The 22184-nt window shown below is 35.4% G+C and overlaps 1 protein-coding gene across 12 annotated transcripts in view; it reads left to right on the forward strand.

The window, feature by feature from the left end:
- The first annotated feature begins 1423 nt into the window (after positions 1-1423).
- Positions 1424-22184, forward strand: part of Cep128 (centrosomal protein 128) — a 379822-nt gene continuing 359061 nt past the window's right edge. For 10 of the 12 annotated variants that reach the window (XM_074067415.1, XM_074067413.1, XM_074067408.1 and 7 more), the window contains exons 1-4: positions 1424-1600; positions 3394-3549; positions 19882-20043; positions 21819-21905. In XM_074067415.1, coding sequence (XP_073923516.1) covers positions 3490-3549; positions 19882-20043; positions 21819-21905 — 309 coding nt within the window. In that variant the 5' untranslated portion in view covers positions 1424-1600; positions 3394-3489. Of the gene's footprint in view, positions 1601-3393; positions 3550-16517; positions 16659-19881; positions 20044-21818; positions 21906-22184 lie in introns of those variants that run through there. The other 2 variants (XM_074067404.1, XM_074067405.1) reach the window with 2 other exon arrangements.

Consider the following 22184-nt stretch of genomic DNA (forward strand, 5'->3'; position numbering starts at 1 on the left):
GAACACTGGCTGAAAATGCTGCATACATTAATTAAATGACTTTACTCATAGGACACCATTATTTACATTTGGAAGAAGAAATGAAGGCACAATGATTAAGTAAATTGCTTGAGGTTACATAACTGATAGGCATTACAGCTAAGATTTGAATCTAAGGACTCTGGGTCCAGAATCAGAACATTTAACCATCTCCAGCTTTCTCTTGTGATGTTTCATGGAACACAACTATGCACAGGATATACAAGGAGGAATAACAAGGTGTTGGAGCCAGGAACTGAGTTGTCAGGAAACAGGCCTCTATTCTCTTAGGCTTATTTCCTTTGTAGCTGCACAGATACTGCTTTACTCATCTCTCTCTCTCTCTCTTTCTCTCTCTCTCTCTGGTAGATGAACATAACTACCTCCCTGCAACAGGCTTAGTGCTAATTATTTATATGAGAGACAGAGAGAGAGAAAGAGAGAGAGAGAGAGAGAGAGAGAGAGAGAGAGAGAGAGAGAGAGAGAGAGAGAAAAGGGGAAGTAAGGGAAAAGGGTGAGGAAAGAGGTATTTTTAAAAGTTAGATTCCTTTGTTTGAAAGGCTAAGGGAGGAGACCAAGTGGGAAATGAATCATTCTCGTATAGAATTGTCAGAGTAGGGAGACTGTGGCCTGTGTTTAAGGCGACCGAGCTCTTCTTTTGGTAAGTAGGAAAACTCACACAGATAAGGTACACGTTAACTTTAGCTTTGAGGAGGGTCAGGTCAGTGGCCTTTTTGGTAGAGAAAGAAAAGACCATCCACGTGACTAATATGATCACTTTTTAGCTTGTCCAAAACTTCTTTGTTGAAATGATTATCAATTCATGACTGAAATCTACTTCCCTGAGTAGAAAATATTTCATGTTCTCTAATGAGTGAGATGACACCTGTACTGAAGATTGCAGTAGTAATGAATCCATAGCCTCGTACTCCACTTGTGGCTTGCCTATTAATGAGCTATCTGGTCTGAGGCTTGAGTGTTTGACTAGATAATCTTCTCTGCTCCTCTCTGGTTCTAAGAATTTGTAAGCCATAGGAACATGTCATCAGCATTAAGGAGGTTTTTACATTTCACTGCTGGAAATTATGCTTTCGTGTTCCCCAATGAGTAAAACTGTAGTTAGGGCCAAGCCAGTATTCTAATACACTTTCTTTCTGGAGTTTGCCTCTTTTACAGGCTACTGCCCCTTTAAAAAAATAAAAGTAGAGCCAAGAAAGAGGACGCGGCCAAGAGACTGTAAAACCACTTTTCGGGCTTCTTCCGGAAAAGTCACCTGAAGGCCTGTTGCATGGCATCTTGGAACTTGCAGTTTCTCTTGCCTCCTTTCCTTGGTTCCTCCTGGCTCTTGAAAGGGGGCTGGACTACAACTCCCAGAAGGGCGCGCGGCAGCGGCGCGTCCCGCACTCTTGCTGCGGCTGGGCGGCAGGTTCAAGTTGCCATAGCTGCGAGTCTGGGGAGAGCTGAGTCGGTTGCGCCGCAGCGTTTGGTCAGTTGCACCTTCTCGGTCGCTCGTAGCCGCGGGAGCCGGGTGGGTCTTGGCGATGATCCGGCCTTAAGAACCTGGAGTCATCTTCTGTCTCAGGTACTTGTCCCCACCGCCCCCTTGCCCTTTCTCTGTCACTTCTCTTATTGTAGACGTTTTAGTTCCCACTTCCCTTCGACCTAGGGGTGGGGACACCAGGGCTGCGCGGAGATCTGGGGTGGGACGGTGGGTATGTGTGGCGAAGAGAGGAGATGGCGCGTCTTCATCGCCCCCTCGGCATGGACGTCCACAGTCAGTGGTCAGGCTACCCAGTGGATTTGGACTACGTTGTCCTGGTTTTGGGAGCAGCTCGCCCGCCAAGTCTCTATGGCGCTTTAGCTGTCTAGGAGATTGGACGCGTTTTGTAGATCTGACATTTGCTTGCCTGTCCTGGGATTTAACTTGGAGGTCATACCTGTTCTGTAGCTATGAAAATTTTGCTACCCTCGGCAACACTGTATCAAGCTGTCTGTTTTTCTCGTGCCAACCTAACAGTTGCCCCAACCTTCACTGTCAGCAGTCCCTTGAATTATTTCAAATACAGGACCTCACATTGAATTCTGATCCTTTATTGGTTTGATGCACCTAGTCTCTTAGGCAAATCCAGAAAAACTAGACGATTATACTTTGTAGTACTGATCCAAGTATTATGTAAAAATATCTGGCACGGTGCAAGTGCTATGAACACTGTTGTCTAGTAGAAATACAATATCAGCCATACAAGTGGTTTAAAATTTTGTCTCAACATTTAAAAAAAATAAAAAGAAACAGCTAAAATTAATTAAAAATTTTTATTTGACACAATATATCAAAATGTATCTGACACGGTAGATAAAATATTAATATACTTCATGTTCTTTTTTTTAAAAAAGTTACTAAGTCTTCAAAATTTGCATGTGTAGTTTACATTTATAGTACGTGCCAATTGGAACTGGCTAGATTTTTAGAGGTCAGGTGCCACACGTTGCTAGTGACTGCTGTATTGGAAGAGGGACGATGAAAACTTTCACAGTTTTACATTGGCAGAGAGAAATTTTATCCTGCCTATGACTCAAGGAGTGAAGATTGCTGCTTCGCTAGAAGAGTGGAATGTGTACCACACCTGTCTGTCTTCTGAGCATGTCTTCTTTGCCATTGCATAACACATTACTTTGAAATGCCTCTCAGCAGTTTTTTATTAATTTGTCCAGAAGTCCTTCTTTCTTGGAATGGCTCATTGATCTATACCAACAGTTACAGTTCTGTCAGATGACTTTCTGTGAATAGTTATAAACTCTTGAAAGCAGTCACAAAGAATTGAACATATTTCTGTCCACAGCTTTTTCCTATAACCAAAGATATTTAAAAATTTTTTTTGCAATACTAAGTATGGGAAGAACTGGGCAGCATTAACATATTTTTTTTAAGAGGACTTGAACTGGCTTAGTTATGCTATCAAATTCAGAAACAATATGTTAATTTCATTATCTGACTTAGTTTACCAACTGACAGACATGCTCAGGGTTGGTACTTTTGGTGAGAGTTGGGCTGCAATTCACACTGCAGCATAATCTAGCAAGCCTAAGGGGTGACTGGCCATGGTCAGAAGATACTCATGAGGAGTATGCTGGTTGAGTACTCAGATGTCATGAATTTCAAAGAGGTCACTTGGGCATCAGCATTGGTGGTGCAGTGGTGAACACAGATGCCTTCCAGTGAGGGCACTTGGGCTTTTGAATGACAATAGGAATATTTTCTCTGTTCTCTGATGTGGCAATCTGTACATAGGGAGGGTGAGCTAATTTTCATTTTTTTTTTTTTAGTTAAAAATTTAAAGTAGTAGGTATGTTTTACCTCCTTTGTTTTATCTGTAGGTGCTTTGGGGAAAGTGTAGGGGCAACCAAAGATCATCTGCTTTACTAGACCTTTTGCCTTGGACTTCATGAAGAAATGATAGGAGGAAGGTGTATATGCCTAAGAAGAGCACTAATCTCAGAGGAGAGCAACTCGGAGTTTTGGGGGTGTGCTTTGTAAGTATGCTTTCTTCCTGTGTTTCATTTTTGAGGTAACAAATTGTTGCATATTTATAATGGAAAAGGCTGTGCCAACAAGTATGTGTTTTGGGGAGAAAAGCTCCTTTTTAATATGTAGTATAAAAAAACAGGATGGTTGTGCATGCAATGTTATAAAAATTCAGATGAGCAAAACAGAAAAGTGGTGATATACTTACAACCTTAATGAAAGTAGCAATAATGCAAGTGTTTGTCTTAGACAAGTATGTGAGAACCAGTTTTGTCTCAGGCACTGTATTAGGCATCTTTCCAGGTATTATATATAATATTTTTTTTAGACATCTTCATTTTGCAAGGGTTGACTTGCTTGGGATTTTGGAGCCCAAAGAGTGGTCTTTATTTCTAGATCTGACTCCAAATCCCTGTCTTGCCCACTGTACAAGCCCCTCATTACTGTCCATAATTGCCCTTTAAGAGGATTTGATTTATGCTGAGCATTTTTGGATTAAGTTACCATGTACAGCACTATTTACTGTTACTCATCTCTTTAAATGTTTATTATTGTTTTTCTTAGTTTTTAAAAATATAATGGCTTTCACATGATTATTGAGGTGAGAGAGTTATAATTTGTAGGCACTTAAACATATAGGGAAGACATAATGGAGCTTGTAATAACTTTATACCTAAGATCTCTGGCATACAAAATTCTTAGTATTAAAGAATTTTTGAGCTGCAGGGGCCTAGTGGGATAGTGGGTTCCAGAAATTCCCACCTGTACAGTCTTGACACAATTGGAAATAGTATAAAAATGCTTCAAAATGGAGTCCCTGTTATCTCTATAATGATGTCACTGGGTTGATTATAATGTGAAATGATTTTAATACAGTCTGATTATTTTGTAGCATGATTTTATTTTCTTGTAAAAATGTATTGTTACATGTCAGCACATAAATTTCTCTCTCTCTGTCTTTTTGAGACAGGGCCTTGCTGTCTAGCCCAGGCTGGTCTCACATTCATAATCCTCCTACCTCAGCCTCCCAAGTGCTGGGATTACAGGTGTCCACCACTTTGTCTCTCTTTTTTTTTTGGGTGTTGGGATTGAGCCCAGGGCCTTGTACTCAACCTTGTCTCTTTTAACTGTCACATAGTTGTCCAGTGATTAGGTACGTTTAATGTATCCTTCATCAGTGGATTTGTGTATGGATATGTGTGTTTACTTACAATGAAATTTTTGTAAGACATCTACACATAAGATGTATCTTTTGTTTTCCTAAGATAATATTCATAAAAGTAGAATTTCTGTGTCAAAGCACACATATATGACTTGTTTTACCAAGTTAGTCTTTAGAAAAGCTGTTCTAATTTTTATAGCTCGTACTCCAACATACTATGCTCTTGTCAACCCAGAGGGTGAGAATTTTTTCATTTGTATAAAATAGATAAATAAGAACACCATTTTATCATTTTAATTTCTAATTTTTTTTTTTTAGTGAAATGAGGTATATTTACACATTTGTTAGGGCCATTTGTATTCTTTAAATTCCCTGTTTTTATATCCTTTGTGGCTTTTATTACTGGAGTGTTATTTTTGTATGTATGTTTCTTAAGGAACTAATTAATCCTTTTGTTCTGGTATAAGGAAAATATTTTTCTGAGTTTCTCTTTTATTTTTTAACCTTGTTTCTGTTATTTTATAACCTTGTTATGTTTATGAATAATTTTAAGAGACTTATCAATAAGGCCTTTATCACATACAGATATTTCTCTGAAATTAATATAACCCTTAGCATAGATCTATTCACTGCTGATACTTGGAGCACTTGAGAGATGGAAGTGTTTGTGGTTGCATGAATCCATTTAGCTGGTAAACATTTAGAATCTACTCTCTGCATGGGATTTTGTCATGAAACAGGTGCTCCTGAATGAATGAGTGCTTATGAATGAATGAGCTCATATATGAATGGATGAGTGAATTAAACCTAAGCCTGAGCTTGGCTCTTTTGAATGAAAAGTGACATTGTGAACTATGATTATTATTTTAAAGGATGAATAGATAGTAAATTTTACAGAGTATAGAAAGAAGAAAAAGCTTGGTTGGAAAGTAAAGGCTTTTAAATGGCAAAAATGGGTTTGTTTCTGAGCAATATTTGGTACATTAAATAATACAGGGAATGGACCCAGATAATAAAGAACATAAGAAATTTAGAGCTTAGAGCTTTATAGTACAGATAAATAATAACTGAAGAGTGCAGTAGCCATAAATGACTGTCATAAATTAAAATGATTCACAATAACTAAAATAATCCTCTTAGGTTTGGTCCAGTTATTAATGTTTTAACACGTTAAAATGAATTTGAAGTGTTGCTTTCTTTACCCTATAATAGACATTATTAAGTATTCATATTAAAGCTGCCTCGCAGCTCAATCCTTCTTGATTGAAGACTTAAGATAATTAATCTAGGCCATTTGCCAAAAGAATTTTTTCATTTAGCAATTATTTAATTAGTACTTGCTACTTGTAAAGCTTTGTAGCAGAAATTTGTTTCTGGATTAATCAGACAAGATTATAAAAAAAAAAATCTAGTTGTAAATTCATTTAAAAATCTTCCAAGAGGGCTCAGTGGTTGAACATTTGCCTAACATGCATGAGGCCCTGATCCAATACTTACTAACATTAAAAAAATAAGTTCCAACTGCATGCCAGGTGCCATGATAGGGTATTGGGATACAACCATATTTTAATTTGTTTTGTTTTGCTATCACAGATAATCTGACACTGAGTGATTTTTTTAAAGGAAAGAGGTTTATTTGGCTTTGATAGCGAAGAAGCCCTAATAGCATTATGTCATGGGGAGATCACATTGTGAGAGAGAAACAAGACAATGAGCTAAAGAACTGAATTTGCCTTTATAACAGTCCACTCTTGGGGTGACCAGACTAGTCCCACAAGATCTAATCTACTCCTGAGAGTCAGCATTAATCTCTTCTAAGGGTGATGTCCCAGGTGACCTAATCACCTATCCCTAGTCCCTACTTCTTAAAGGTTCCACCACCTCTCAACATTGCCATATTGGAGACTAAGCTTCTAGCATATAAACCTTTGGGGGAACAAGTCACATCCACACGATAGCAAATCATGAACAAAATAAACAGTCTTTAATGAAGTTTAGAGTCTTAATAGGTAGATAGACAAGTATAATAACTAGTTAACAACCAGTGCTCCCTGATAAGGTTATATCTACCATGGGAATGCAGCAGAGGGCTCTTGGCCCAGAGATAGGGTGAGGCAGTAAAGAAAGGCTTTCTAAAGGAAGTTTCCTCTGAACTGAGATTGAAGGACAAGTAGGGGATAGTCAAGAGAAAAGGAATAAAAAGAATGTTCTTTTTGGTAAGTGTAGCATAGTCTTGAAGGTGAGGTGAGTATGATATATTTGAGTAATTAAAAACAAAAATTCCATAGTAAAGATAATATCTTATAGATATATTTAATAAGTGTCTGGCTCCTCCAATTATTGAGCTATAGGAATGCAGAGAGATGAAAATGAAAAATTACTCCTGGCTGGAGATGGGAGGCTTCACTGAGATCGGATTATTTAAGCTGTGCCAGAAAGGATGAGCAGGTTTAATATGTGGGAATAGTGGACAAGAAAAGGCGTAGAACAGACATAGAATGGTTGATGTAACAGCAAACGTGGGCCTTATATGTTCTGTGGTTCTTTTGTTAAAGAGAAGTAGGCCTAGCTGGGGTCTTGATCTTCTGATTCAAGAACCTGGCCTCAATTCTGTAGGCAGTGAATGTCCAGGAAAGTTGAAAGGATAGGAAAACACACAGAGTTAAAAAGCCATTTTGATAGCTAGTTAAGTCCTGAATTATGAGTTGTTGCAGTGGCAATGAGAAGAGATGCTTGATTGGGAACCTGGGCCTTGTAGAAAGGTTCAAGTATCAGTGGTGCCATTTATTAGCTGTGTAACCTTGAGTATCTTATTTGGTTTCTTTAATATATACATATGGTGATGGCCATGGTACCTACCTTGTAGGGTTATTGTTATTCAGCAATCTGTGATGTTAAAATATTAACTATTCAGTATTATTACATTTTGAAAGATTTTTGAGTTGAAGTTCTTGACTAGGGTCACCTCTACTGCAGAAATTCAGTTTTTGGAAATGATTGGTTTTAAATGATATTGAACAGTATTTTCATTATTATTGGGTTCCTTTCTTATACTGCATATTTAGAATTTTAGTTTAGACATTAAAAACATTCTGGGAAGGAGCTCCTGGTATAGTGAAAGATAAGTCTTTAAATTTAGAAGTTTTTATTATACTTTGGAATGAATGTATCAATTGTTCTATTTATTTATTTTTAGAATTAAGAATAAGAAAAAGAACTCTTCAATGAGTGTATTAATAACTACAATAAAATGTATGTCAGTTCTTTATTTTAGAAGAGTAAAATAAATAATGAAGGAGCCAGATGCAGTGAGTCATGTCTATAATCCTAGCTATTCAGACAGTGGAGGGAGATTAGGAGGATCACGATTTGAAGTCAACCTGGGCAAAAAGTTAGCTAGATCCCATCCCAACAAAAATGCTTGGAGAAGTGATAAACACCTGTAACCCCACCTACATGAGAGGTATAGATAAGAGGATCACTGTTGTGGATAAAAATGAGAGATACTATCTGGAAAATAACCTAAAACAAAAAAGCCTGGAGGTGTGACTCAAGTGGTAGAGTGTCTGCCTAGCAAATGTAAGACCCTGATTTGGCTCAGTGCTGCCAAAAAAAAAAAAAAAAAACGTGGAGGAAGAAAGAAATATTAGGTGGGGGGGGGGGAGGGGAGAAAAATAGAAATAGAAAAAGAATTTCCAAAAAAGAGAATACTTTTTTAAAAATTAAGGTTTTAAGATACAGTTTCAGAAAATAGAGGAACATTTTTTATGCCTTAAACAGATTGTAACTATTTTTAATAAAAGAGATGATTATTTTACAGACATCTTAAAATAGATGTAGAAAGATAGATTTATAATGGATTTACATATTTAACACTTTATTATCTCATATTATGTGAACCTTTTTGTTCAAAGTAAGTAAGTACATAAGGAATACTCTGATCTTAGGTGGATTTCTGGAGAGAGACAGACAGAGATGGATCATGAGAAATAGGAGGGAAGGACAAAGGAAGCATTTTGGTGATTGGGCAATGTATTTGGAATTTGCAGATACTCTTAGAAACACAAAATTTGGGTTCTTGTTCTGTTATTGTCATTTTTAGGCAAAGCAATTTTGGGCAAGTATTTTACTCAAACACTCATTTTTCTTTACAACAAAAGTAAAGTTGTAATTATATCAACTTTGCAGGATTGAAATAGAAATCATATGAGAAAGTGCTAATGAAATGCTTTGTAAGCTATAAAATGGTATGCAAATTAAAGGTATAAATGGCAATAGGAAATATTTCCTTTTCTTAAAATTGCCATTAGTGTTTTGTTCACTAGGAAAGTTGCAAAGGAGGTTCTGATTTCATTATGTATGTTTTATGATATACTTAAGAAATAGCTTGTTTCTTAAAACTGAAATAAATAACTCCAACTACTATTTATAATTGCTTTGTTTTTTTTTCTCAAAAACTGCTACCTGTCGTGTGTTATATCAGCTGTTAAGTTTTATTTTTTTTGCATCCTCACTTGGATCTATCCTTTTTCCTTCTATCATTAGAAAGACTATCACATGTATCTACAGTCTGAAACCACCTGTTTTTCAAGGAGAGTAGGTTGAAAGGAAACTTCAGCAAATCAACAATTTGAACCAAACCAAATGATTTAGTAGTAAAATACATCTATCTCTATATAACTGTGTCTATATCTCTGTTAGCTTTTGCATAATAAATTAAACCTAGAAGGTATGCAACAATAAATGTTTAATGCTTGTACACTAGGTCAGCTAAGCTGTCTGCTTATCACAGCTAGAGTTGTTCACTTTTTTGGGTCAGCTGGCTAGTCTGCTCATCTAAGCTAGAAGACACTGGGACACCATGTGTCCCAAACTTCTCATAGCCTACGTTGAGTATACCCTCCGAACCAGGAAAAGTTTCGGAAGAGCAAGGTGGGAAAGATGGAAGAGTTGCATAATCCCATTTGAAGTCTCTGATTGTGCCATGTCAGCTAAAATCCTACTGATCAAAGCAAATCATGTACCTGAGCCCAAAGTCAAGGACTGGGCAGGTAAATATGGTTGGTGGGAGGGCAGCACAGAGAGGGAGTGATGAAGAATTTAGGCCAAGTTACGTGGCATATTACACTTTTTAAAAAATGAATTTAGTTTCTGATAGATACCTTAAGGAAAGAACATCTATGTAGTTTGCTTAAAATCAAGTCCTTTTGTTCAGTAGCAGTATTTTGTTCCTATCTTGTCTATATGCATGGCTTATTTAGAAACTCTGTCAGTGAACCAGTCTTATTCTATCTTAACCCAATTTCCATTCTGGTCTGTACAGGAGAGCTTGTTTCTTAGGCTTTTAACACCAGTTAGTCTTCCCAGTTGGACATCTCATTTTCATCTGGACAGTGTGGCTGGTAAACTTCTTCTTTTTTTAAATCCAAAATAGGATTGCAGGCTTAACTATGAAGTGGGGCTAGTTAGGCCTGCTGGGGATTGGGGCAAACAGGCAGGTATATGATCCCTATGGGGTTGACACTATTTATGTACATGTTGCCATGTGAAAATGTGTTCCCAACTTTATCAGATCTTTGGGTTTGTTCAAGAGAAGTTGGAAATCAGAATTTCTAAGTAAAGTCTCTCATTTTCAAATTCAAGTTTTAAAACATCATATTATTATTTTTAAATGCACGTTGGTTGGTTGGGGTTGTTTTATAGTCCTCCAACTTCCATTGTCCAATTTAAACAAAATGGTGTCAGAAACTAGGGGTCCAGCTCCGTAGTAGTCTGTTCTGATCTCTTGTTCAGTTTAGGACAGTCTGACAGCTAGAGGTTATCTGTACTCCCAGAGGACTTAATTCTTGTATACTGTTTTGGGAATGTTATAGTATTAATTTATTTTATCTGTTAGTAAATGCAAGAGTACATGCAATTCCAGTGCTCAACACAAATAAATTCATCTCTGCAGTTTGGACATTTCCTTGGAAGTTTCTTTCTTTTAAAATTTTTTTTCTTGCATTTTTTTTGCCTGTTTTACTTTTTAATTTTCTCTACTGTCTCATTTATTTTAGAAATTTTGTGGCTATATGAGTGTAAAATATCTGTGTCACTCTGTTGTGAGAGGGCCAAGGGTTAAGTAACTTTATTTTGTTTTGAAACTGTACTGAGTTTTAACAACTGGCAGTACATGATCATCTGAACAGCTCCTACCCACCCTTCTTCCTTCTCTTTCTTATCTTCTTCTCTTATTCCCTTTCCTTTCTTCCCCTTCCCTTGTCGTCTTCTTGCTTTTGCCTAGATTGTGTTTTTTTTTTAATGTAGAATGTCGATTATAACAATAAATATAGTCACTTTTTCCCATCCTTTTAAACTTTATTTTATCATTTTTACATTTACTTATGTGTGTATACATTATTTGGGGCACTTCCCTCCCAGTCTCTGTCCCCGCTTCCAGTCAGAACCTGTTCTGCCTTCTTGTTCTCTGATTTTGTTGGAGAGAAAACATAAGAGATAATAAGAAAAACATAGTATTTTTGCTAGTTTGAGATAAAAATAGCTGTATGGAGAGATTCCTAGTGTTGCTTTCATGCACATGTGTATTACAACCCACATTGGTTCATTTCTACCAGACCTCTTCACTATTTCCTAGTCTCCTTTCCATAGTGGCCTCTGCCAGTTTAAGATTACTATATTTGCTCCTATACAGTAAGCACATCAACCACATTCAAGTTTTAGGTTTCCTTCCCTTTTCCTATTCTTCCTGTACGCATTCTCCTCTTAGTGTGTAACCCATTTCCAATAATATTACTGCATTTGTTTCAGGTCAATAGTCCCAAATGAGGGAGAACGTGTGATTTTTGGCCTTCTGAGCCTGACCAACTTCACTTAAGATGATGTTTTCCAGTTCCATCCATTTACTTGCAAATGACAAAATTTTATTCTTCTTTATCGCTGAGTAAAATTCCATTGTGTAAAATTACCACATTTTCTTAATCCATTCGTCAGTGGTGGGGCATCTTGGCTGTTTCCATAACTTGGCTATTGTGAATAGTGCTGCAATAAACATGGGTGTTCAGGTTCCATTGTAAGTAACCTGAGTCACATTCCTTCGGGTATATCCCTAGGAGTGGTATTGCTGGATCATATGGCAGATCTATGTTTAGTTTTTTAAGAAGCCTCCATATTGTTTTCCACAGTGGTTGTACTAGATTACATTCCCACCAGCAGTGTATGAGGGTTCCTTTTTCCCCTGCATCCTTGCCAACATTTGTTCCATTTATCAGCCCCATTTGCCAGCTCATTTGGTCTGCCTTTTGTAAGTTGAAGTTCATAAGGGATTTTTCCCTCATTTACTTCTTTTCTCCCTATACATTATTATTCTTACTAGCTATTATTATTTATTAGTATATATTAAATGTATAAAGGGGTTTCATTGTGATATTTCCATAAATGCATATTATATACCTTGATCAAATTCACCTCCTCTATTACTTTCTTATTCCCTCTCCCTCACTTTGGTGTTTACTTTTGTAATATACAAATTGACTCTCCTTTCCTACCTGAAGCTTAGGGAAGTTTAATTTAGAAGCATATATTCTCCTGAAATCTTTTTCTCTTCAGTGGTTCCCTTGCTTACTTCAGTAGCCCATATCCAGCCTGCTAACAGAACCAGAAACTGTGATTCTTCTTTTACTCCTTAATTTGCTGTCACCGTTAGTTCATTCTGCTACTTTTCATCCCAATGGCCATTCCCCTTCTGCTCTCCTAACAGAGTGCAGTAGTCTCTAAGCTAAGCTAATTTCTCCATTGATGTGCTTATTACCATGTCACTTCCCACTCAAAGTTCTTTAGTTTTTTTTTTTAACCATTATAGTAGTGGCTTTCAAAAGTTTTTCCTTTCATTTGACAATAGAATTCTTTTAAAAGCCTGTCTATAAAGAAATGAAACCATAGCATGAAACTTAGCTGCAGGCAGAACTGCTCTGGTGGAAGGATATAAGAGTGCTATTTGGACCCTTCCTAGTTGTTTTTTTTGGGGGGGTGGGGGTGAGGTTTGTAGTACTGGAGTTTGAACTCAGAGCCTAGGAAAGTGCTCAACCACCAAAGCCACACTGATAACACTTTTTGCTTTGACTTGTTTATCAGATATGGTTTCTTACTTTTGCCCAGGTGGCCTTGGATCATGATTATAGTGTGAGCTACCATCTCTACTCTCTGAGACAGTTTTTAACTGGACCCTGTTTCCTTGTCTTATCCATCTTTTAAATTTCATCTCATTTCTGAAGATGAGTGGAAATGAGACCAACTCCCTAGGATTTGTCTTTATTATTTTACTTAACTTATATAATTCTCTTACAGGTCTTTCTCTACTGTCAAGAATGGTGATTTATTTATTTACTTTCATCTTTCATTTCTAATATAGAAAATTCAGTAAGTGATGAATGAATGAATCTGTTTCAAGTACCTCTTTTATTATATTTACTGTGGAGTACTTTATTCACCAATTTAACAGAGAACTGACTGATGGATTGGGTAGTTGATTTTGATCTGATATGAATATGATCTGAAGGGTTTGGTAAGCCAAACTCTAATGGTACATGAAGTTACAGAAGAGCACTGATGTAAACAAGAGAGGTTGAACTGATAATTTTATATGATAATGTTCTCAGGCTTCTTGACACTTTTCACTTGAAGGGTGAGGCAAAGGTCTCAAGTCCTACAGCTGTTGAATCAGGGAGGAATGCATTCTAAAGTTTGAATTTGGTTAATGATTATGCATAAAATATATTACCCTTTCCCTTTTTAAGTATCAGCATCATTACCTTGAACATCTTTGAGGATAGTTGCCTTAGATAGGGCAGAGGCACTTGGAGACTGTAGAAGCAATCACTTACTTAACATGCACTAGTCAGTCTTTGTGAAATATTCCTGGTGCCGGGTGCTTATCTTTTATGGAACAGCTTGCAAATTCTAATTGTTTTAAACTGACTCTGAGGAAAAGAGATTTTAGAATCAATAAATTACAGCTGTCATACATACAAATGTGCATAATTATAATGAATGGCTCTTTACTTTAGGTCAAATAACAAAAGTGGCGGGCTTGAGTTTGTAAGGGTGGACTGCCAGTTCTCTTATTTCAGGATTTGAATGGTTTTTACTCTCTGGTTTCAGTGTTCAGGTTTGCATGTGGGCATTTGTTTAGATGAATAGATCCTCAGTGGGAGTGAATTGATGAAGGTTTATTACTTGCTGTAGTGGCTGTATGTCTTCTTTATAAGGTTCATTAAAGCAGAAACAACAATATTTATATTGTTAAATATTGATATGTTAGGAGCAGCTAAATAAACTATTCTGGAATTGTACCACCTGCTTTTCAGACTTAGAAGTTCCTCTAAGATTTTATAGACTTTCTTCCAAGGCCACCTATCTTCGTACTCTCTAGAGTCCAGGAAAATGCTCAGGTCTGAAAAGCAGACAGCACAAATAGCATTTTCTCATTAGTGGGAAATTGTGTTGCTCTAGTAGGTGGTAGTGAGTTTCAGAAGAGTAATGACAGCTTTTCCTCTAATTGAAGGAAATATCTTTTGCACTTTAAGCCAGAATTTAGGTGATTCAGTTAAAATGTCCTTCAAGAGTACAGTCATTTTTCAAATTTAACATACTTTTCTTCTCTATCATCATGCCATCTTAAAATTTCTTATGATAATGAGAATGGGTTTCTCATCCAATCAAACTTTTAAAACATAATGCTGAAACTTTTCCTTGAGCATACAGATAATTCTTCTTTGGGCTTCAAGTTATATCGATTGCATGTCACTCATGAACCATTCTCAATTTGTTTTCCAAAGTAGAATTTGATTGCATAAGTGATGTCAATGCATATTAATATATTTTCACATAGTTCTTTGATTTTTATGTTTGTTCTGACATTTAGATTGTTTCTTCAGGTGAGTCAGGTTTTAAATCTAATATCTGTCTTTCAGAAAAACTACAAAGAGAGAATAATACATAACTTGAAAAAAAATTCTTTATAGCTCATAAACTTACCATAAATTGTTCTTATAACCAGTCAGTGCCCTTCAGAATGAGAGGAGAGACTGATATAGTGATCCTGTTTCTTCAGCTCATCATTGGTGAAAGCTAATGATATGACTCAACCTAGATAGATGTCAGGGGACTAGGAAGTAAGGCAAGAAATTGCCAAGGAGAAAAAGGAAACAGGTACCAAGGAAAAGGGAGTTTGAAGTATGAAACTTTAAACTTATTTTCCAGGTTGTCAGCTTGTCTTTCAAGATGATGTTTGTATTTTTTTCTTTCTTGTAAGTGTGCATTATATTTTTCCTTCTGGTAATACATTTAACATAAATTCATTGTTAAAAATTCATGAAAGGTAGCAATGTACAAAAAATACAAATTGCCTTATTAACTTTAGGTGGTAAACATATTTTTTCCTCCCCTTTATTTCTGCCCTTTTCTGTGGCTCTAAATTTATATACTGGTAATTTATATTTACATTCGGATAACATAGAGTGTTTATTACAGAACAAATTCATACTTTTATCCCTATTTAGCCATGCAGTATTCTTCAGAAGCATGCTTTTTAATGGTTGTGTACTGTTCCTTTGTATAGATGTTCAGTATTTTAATCATTCTCTTATATCTTGAAATTTAAGTTCTTAAAAAAGTGTACCTTTAGTAAAACTTTACAGTGAATATCCTTATATGAAAATTTCTGTGTGTGTTCCAGTTTTTTTTTTTAGGGGAGAATTTTGGAAGTATAATTACTAGATCACCTGTCAAAGGTACACTCTGTTCTTTTTCTCTTTTGTGTGCTGAACATTGATCCCAGGGCCTTGTGCATGCTAGACAAGTGCTCTACCATTTGAGCCACACTTCAAGTCCCAAATTGTTCAGTAAGTTATGTAAATTTGCACGTTCTCTTTATAAGAGTGTAAGAGTGCTTTTCCTTTGCAACCTGGCTCATTTTTATTTAAAAGAAAACAGTGTAGTGGAAAGGTATCTCACTAAATTTACATTTCTTAGATTATTAGGTTAAACATTTTTCATGACTTTGCATATTTGTTTTATTATGTGACCACTCAGTATACTTTTGTCAACATGGAATGAATCTAATACATTAGGTACAGTTTCACTGGGGAGATTTTTTTGAGGTCAATTTTCTTTTATGCCAATGATTTTAGTACATACCACACATTTAAAAAACATATTTTTAAATTGTATAAAATAATGCATTGTTAATGCGGAGTGGGAGTATATAATTGACACCACCTTATGCTTTTCTTTTTCAAATTAGTCATGTTAAGGGACTCTTAGGAACTGTTTTCATAGCCTTCCATACAAATATATGGACCCTAGGTTTTGATTATCTAGTATGAGTCTCTTGCCGACTTCAGTGGCCCCTCCATATTCTTTTTTCCCTCTTCTTCTATCACCTTCATGTCTGGGTAATGGTATTTTTGGCTGATGATATATTGGTCTTTTGGTTGTGATGTAACTGCCACTGTAGCTGTTTTCTGTATTCTGGCATGTAGAGCTAGGCATCTACTTAAGTTAGTTATGGGAATCATGTTTAATCTTGTAAATTACCAGAAATAATTGAAGAAAGTGCCAAGTTGTTTTTTTAATCATGAATGAAAATCTATTTCTAAATTTTATTATAATCATATTTAAAAATTTTACTCAGTCCAAAATTTATGAAACTTACATAATTAAAATCCTTAGATTGTTGTTGAATGTTTCATATGCTTTAAAAAAAATCCATGTAAATGTCTCAGCTCTGTCTCACCTTAAATCTTGGTATCTCTGTAGGAGTTCCATCAGATGCAGGAATATGAATACCTATTATTACTCAAAGTAATATAATAGCGGAAGACTTTGCATGTGTGTACCAGCGAAATTCATGCTAAAAGTGTGATTCTGTTTCACTAAAAGTATGTAATCCTACTTGGGGTAAGTGAGAGGACTTTTCCCCTCCCTTGTATTGTGTGACAGTGGAGATAATTTGGTTAATATTGCTTTTAATATTCAACATTACTATGATTTTTGTTTCAGAGTTAAACATACATATTCCATATCTTCACTTAATTTCTATCAATTGATTATAATGTGTGTTCCATAAAAAAGAATTTGAGATAACTATGCCTGTGATAAAAGTATAAAAACATGGCATAGAGTGTTATATATGACGTTATGATGGTAGTTTTACCTGGGGAGGTGGGGCAGAAATAGTAGTACTAGCAGTGGGGTGGGATGAGCAGGTACCAAAATTTTATTTATACTGTTCTACATATTTTATTTAAAAAATTAGAAGCACATATGTAGAATGGTATCAGTGTTATCAATGTTAACATTGATTTATCATCAATGTTAATTAAGTACATGTGGTATGTATATGCATTCTTATTGTATTAGTCTCTGAAGTACTAAATATTAAACATTTGTCCAAATTATTAAAAAGATTCACAGCAATTTAGCTTGTTTTAGTCAAGTTGAAATTCAAATTGTCTACTTATTGTAAGAGTCTGATAATATTATTTATAACCATTGAAGTGTATTTTGGTACTCTTAGAAAAATCAAGTTGCCCCAAAGATAGTTAAACACATTGCCTTTGTCATTATTATCTTTTTTATTCTGCCTGGTAATTTAACGTCAATTCAATTTTCAGAATTATGACTTGTTAAAATAGAAATTATTATGCTATAAATAATACAATTTTGCTGAGAGTTAGATCCCAGGCATAATTATTCTTTTCTCTTATACAAGTGATAGGAATTTTCAGGACAAAATCCCTTACTCCAAAGCCAATGGTTTTATTTGTTTTCAGGACTCTATTAAATGTAGCGTAGATATGTCAACTAGTTTTTTTTTTTTGTCTTGGTGCCTCATTAAGAGTTCATGTTACTGCTTCATATTTCCTCCTTTCCCTCATATTTGTATGCTGAATTGAAATAAGAGGGAGTTGAGGAAACTATAGACACATGTAAGCTGTGGCCTGCGGCTGTCCTTTGCAATTTTTATTAGCTGTTAGGATTGTTACTCTTAGTGTATAACTGAAAGCAGAGTACAGTGGAAGGAACATAGAGTTGAACATAAAGAAGGCTGGCTAAATCTTGGGTCTGCTACTTAAAATCACTTTGTGGAGCTGAGTATGTTACTTCACATCTCTTAGCCTTAGCATCCTCTATAAGTTAGGGGTTGATAGTGTTCACTTTACTTACTTATTTTTTCAATACTGGGGATCAAACTCAGGGCCTTGTGTATTCTAGGTGAGTGCTCTGCTATGGAGCCACATCCCTACCCCCAGCAGTGTTTACTTTATACAGTTGTTATGAGAATTAAGTTGAGTTGTTTATGTAAATATATACATACTACCTGGTATAATAGCAGGCTCTTAGAAAATGTTGGCTCTTTCTGCTTTCACTAATAGAAAATGGTAGAAAGTACTTGAATATAGAGTAAAAGGTCATGGGACAGAGATTGATGAGATATACACAGAAGTGACTTCTTAAGTTTTAAGAGCATACTACTTGTGGTGGAGGGGGTTGAATTCAAGTATGATATATTTGATACCTTGTAAGAACTTTTATAAATGCTACAGTGTACCCCCACCCAGCACAACCATAAAAAAAATTAAAACCAACTTAGATGGTTTAAAAAAATCTTTTTTTGTATTAACTTTAAACAGTTATGAGCCTGGGAAAACAAAACTAAATAATTGCTTCGGCCTTAGTTTCTTGTTCATATTTCCTGGAGCCTGGGAAAGCAAAACTAAATAATTGCTTCAGCCTTAGTTCTTGTTCATATTTCCTGATGTGGCAGGGAACCACATCAAGGGCCTTATATCTCTGTACTTGTACACAGAAGGGAGACAAGAGCCAGAAAAGAGAGGTGCAGGAGGAAGTTGAGAGGCAAAGGCAGAGGAGAGCATGGGTGTCTCAGCTAGTGTAAAGAAGTTGATTCTTTTTCTGATGTGGCAAGAATAGACTGTATTTCATTTTGAAAAATCTTAGCTTCACAGTAAGGGCCCTTGATTGTTTTCTTATATATTCAGTTTTATTTTATGTAGTATCTTAAAAACATGATTGGTTTTGTAAAATGTTCTAGGATCTATACACATTTAGCATATTCCTTTTAATATCTCTTCAGACATAAGGTCATATACTTCCAAGATGCAATCAGAAAGATAAAAAAATCCAGAATATTAAAATTATTATATTGTGCACAATAAGCCAGAAAAAATGACCATAGAGATTTTAGGAAGATTATGACAATTAATGTTGAAGACTGAGTTAATCTTCCATTAAGTAGAAATGAAATTAGTTGGAATACTCAATATATTTTCACTTTTGATAATTGAGTTTTCGCTGATGCTTCTTTGTTCTAAAAGTACTTAGTTTCTCCAATTTCTATTACAAGGTTTTCTGAACTTGAGTTCTTCTTGCATGAAATAATTCTCTTATTCATTAGAAAGATAATTGAGGTAAAGATGAGCATACTTAGAGAATTTTCTACTGATAGAATTATTCTCTGGCTTTTGGCTATTTTTGTGGAGATGTTGAACATGGGCTCTTCTCACAAACTTGTTATTGTAAAATTTGTACCTATGTTACATTATTTATTTAATTCTGCTATACTTTAATGTACATGTAAGATTTTACTGGATAGTGAGTAGGATTTATTGTAGACTATACTATGTATCTCTAGTATTTTTATTTTTAAAGATATGTATATTCTTGTAGATTGGTAGTGTGGACATCAGATTAAGATAATTGCAGGTCTTTAGAGAATATCTGTTTTTCTCATCCATTTTATAGATATGTTGGTAGGATTATGTAACATATGAAAGTACTTTTAAAATTTTGGAGCATTGCAGAAACTTAAATTATTATTTGGGGTTGTAAACATGACTAAAATCACATCTGAAGAATTGTTCTCTTAAAGCAGAAAAAGCAAAGGAGGGGGAATTACATGGGCAAGTAACACTATTGTCTTGTGGTAAAAATTACAAAATGCCGAAGAACTTAAGTAATAAATACTTAAAATATAAAAAAAGTATGAACATGTGAATAAAAGAATAATAAAAAAAAATTAAAAAAAAGTAAATAGTTAAATTAATCTCTTATTTTGGTGCTTTTACTTTTTGATCAACCTCGATTTGGACTTATTTTTAAGGATTTATATGCATCAATGGCAGAATCATCCAGTGATTCAGATCACTTCCGCTATCGTGACCGATTGAACCGATGGGCTGCCAAGTCAACTCACAGGGAAACTCGAATTCATCCTGCAGTAGATGTCACTGAGAAGGTCAACACTATAACAAGTACTTTACAGGTTAGTTCAACAGCATTGCATTGAATACATTTCAAGTAGGTTGAGCTTAGTAGTAGTTTCACTTAGTGTATTAGTTTTCTTAGTACTGCAACAAATTACCACAAAGGTAATATCTTAAAACAGCAAAACATTATCTTATAGTTTTGAAAGTCAGACAGCTGAGAAAATCTGCTCCCTTGTTTTTCTAGCTTCTAGAGGCTGCCCACATTTCTTGTCTTATGGCTCCTTTCATTCATCTGCAAAGGCAGCAAGCCTGACTGCCTCTCGTCCTACCTCCCTTTTTGTTGTGTGTGTATTTTTCTTTAATTTTTAAAAAATGTTTTTAATTTTTAATTTTGTTTTTTTGTGGTGCTGGGGATTGAACCCAGGGCCTTGCCCATGCCAGGCAAGCACTTTACTTCTGAGGTACAGCCCCAGTGTGTCTCTTTTCCTCTCTTAAGGATGCTTGTGATTTCATCTTATTCACTCAATAGTCCAGGAGAATTTCCACACATCAAGTTCGGTAATGACATCTGCAGAATCTCTTTTACCATGTAAGGTACACATATGTGAGTTCTGGAGATTTGGACTGGAAATTGCTAAAGACCTTTGTTCTGATTATAGTAAAGATAGTTGAAATATGATAGGTCGTTGAGAATGTTCTGAGGTAAAACAGATTACCAAATAAAATATTGTGGGAGTGAAACCAATAGATATCTCCAGTGTCTAGCTTCTTGTGCACATGTGCTGTTAGAGTTTTGTTGAAGTAGCTTACTTAAGAATGAGTAATACATTTAGAGATCCATTTTCATTTAGAGGCTAACTTGTGACAGTGTTTTGAAGTTTGAGTGGAGGCAGTATGCATCCTTTCCACATAAAGAACCTGGGGACAGAGTGGGGATAGGGTGGGCAGCACAACCATACTGGGAAAAAGAAAACTCAGAATTTTTTCCTAATCATTAATCCCTTACTTTTACCTTACCCTGGGTATGCATGGATTTTGGTTTTTAATTGCTTTTTATGCTTAACTGAGGAGAAAGTAATTGGTAGAGAGGCTGTCATGTGATTTAAAAACAAGAAGGCCTGTTTTTTTAAAACTTACTTGAACTAACAACACTGGAATTTTAGAGTATGAATTTTTGTACTTTCCTACCACTGAGACACATTAATAGATATTAGTAGTTCTACATTAGTAGATATTTTTGAAAAAGATATCTTCATTAATCTCTTAGGTACAATATAGTATATTTACATGGAAATTAGTTTTGTTGTGATTAGAATTAAATTTATTGCTCACAGCTAAAGGGATACCTGCCCCCCTCCCCCCGACTCTTATCAAATTCTTAGGTGAGGTAATAATGAAAATAACATTGACTCCAATCACTTGCTTCACTTATACACAGTTTACTAGATTTGGTCTTTTAGGATTCATTTTCTATTTAGTTTTTTAGAAAGGGTCTGATGTTGTAACCTGGCCTGGCTTCCAATTTGCTATGTAGCTCAGGCTATAAATTAAAAATGAGAATTCTTTTCACTTTGTGGTTTTGTTACCAACTTATTATGGAAACTTGGATAAGATTTTAAATTATATGCTTCAGATTTTACTGAAGTAAGTTGCAGATTTGATTTTTTCTCACAGTGGTATTAAATTGATTTGATATTTATGAAGTACATTGATATTCGACATAGCTGTGATATAAATTGTACCTTTCATAAATAGTTGGCTTTCCTCTGAGACATAATAAGAGTGGGAAAATAGTGTTTGGAACAATTAATAGCATACTTTCTTTCTCAAGGATACCGGTCGGAACCTGCGTCAAGTGGATCAAATGCTTGGACGATTCCGAGAATATAGTAATGGACAGGCGGGTGCCATTGAACACGTGAGAATGTTTAGATATGTTTGCATTTTTGGTTATCCACATTTTTGAGAGTACAGTTTTTTTTTTTGGAGATAGCCATCTGAATAGCTGTAAGTTGAAAGTTGCTTTAGTGTTTCATAGTTTAAATATAGGTTAGCTTATCAGAATTCCAGCTAGCTTGTATTGATTAGATTCTGTTGAATTTAAAAGCTTTAGGTAACAGGTAAATCTTCAGGACATGAATTAAACAGAAACTTGCTAAACGTAGGCAATTGATGCCACTCCTAGGGTGATACAAAT

This window comes from Castor canadensis, chromosome 3 (assembly GCF_047511655.1).
Source record: "Castor canadensis chromosome 3, mCasCan1.hap1v2, whole genome shotgun sequence".
NCBI lineage: Eukaryota > Metazoa > Chordata > Mammalia > Rodentia > Castoridae > Castor > Castor canadensis.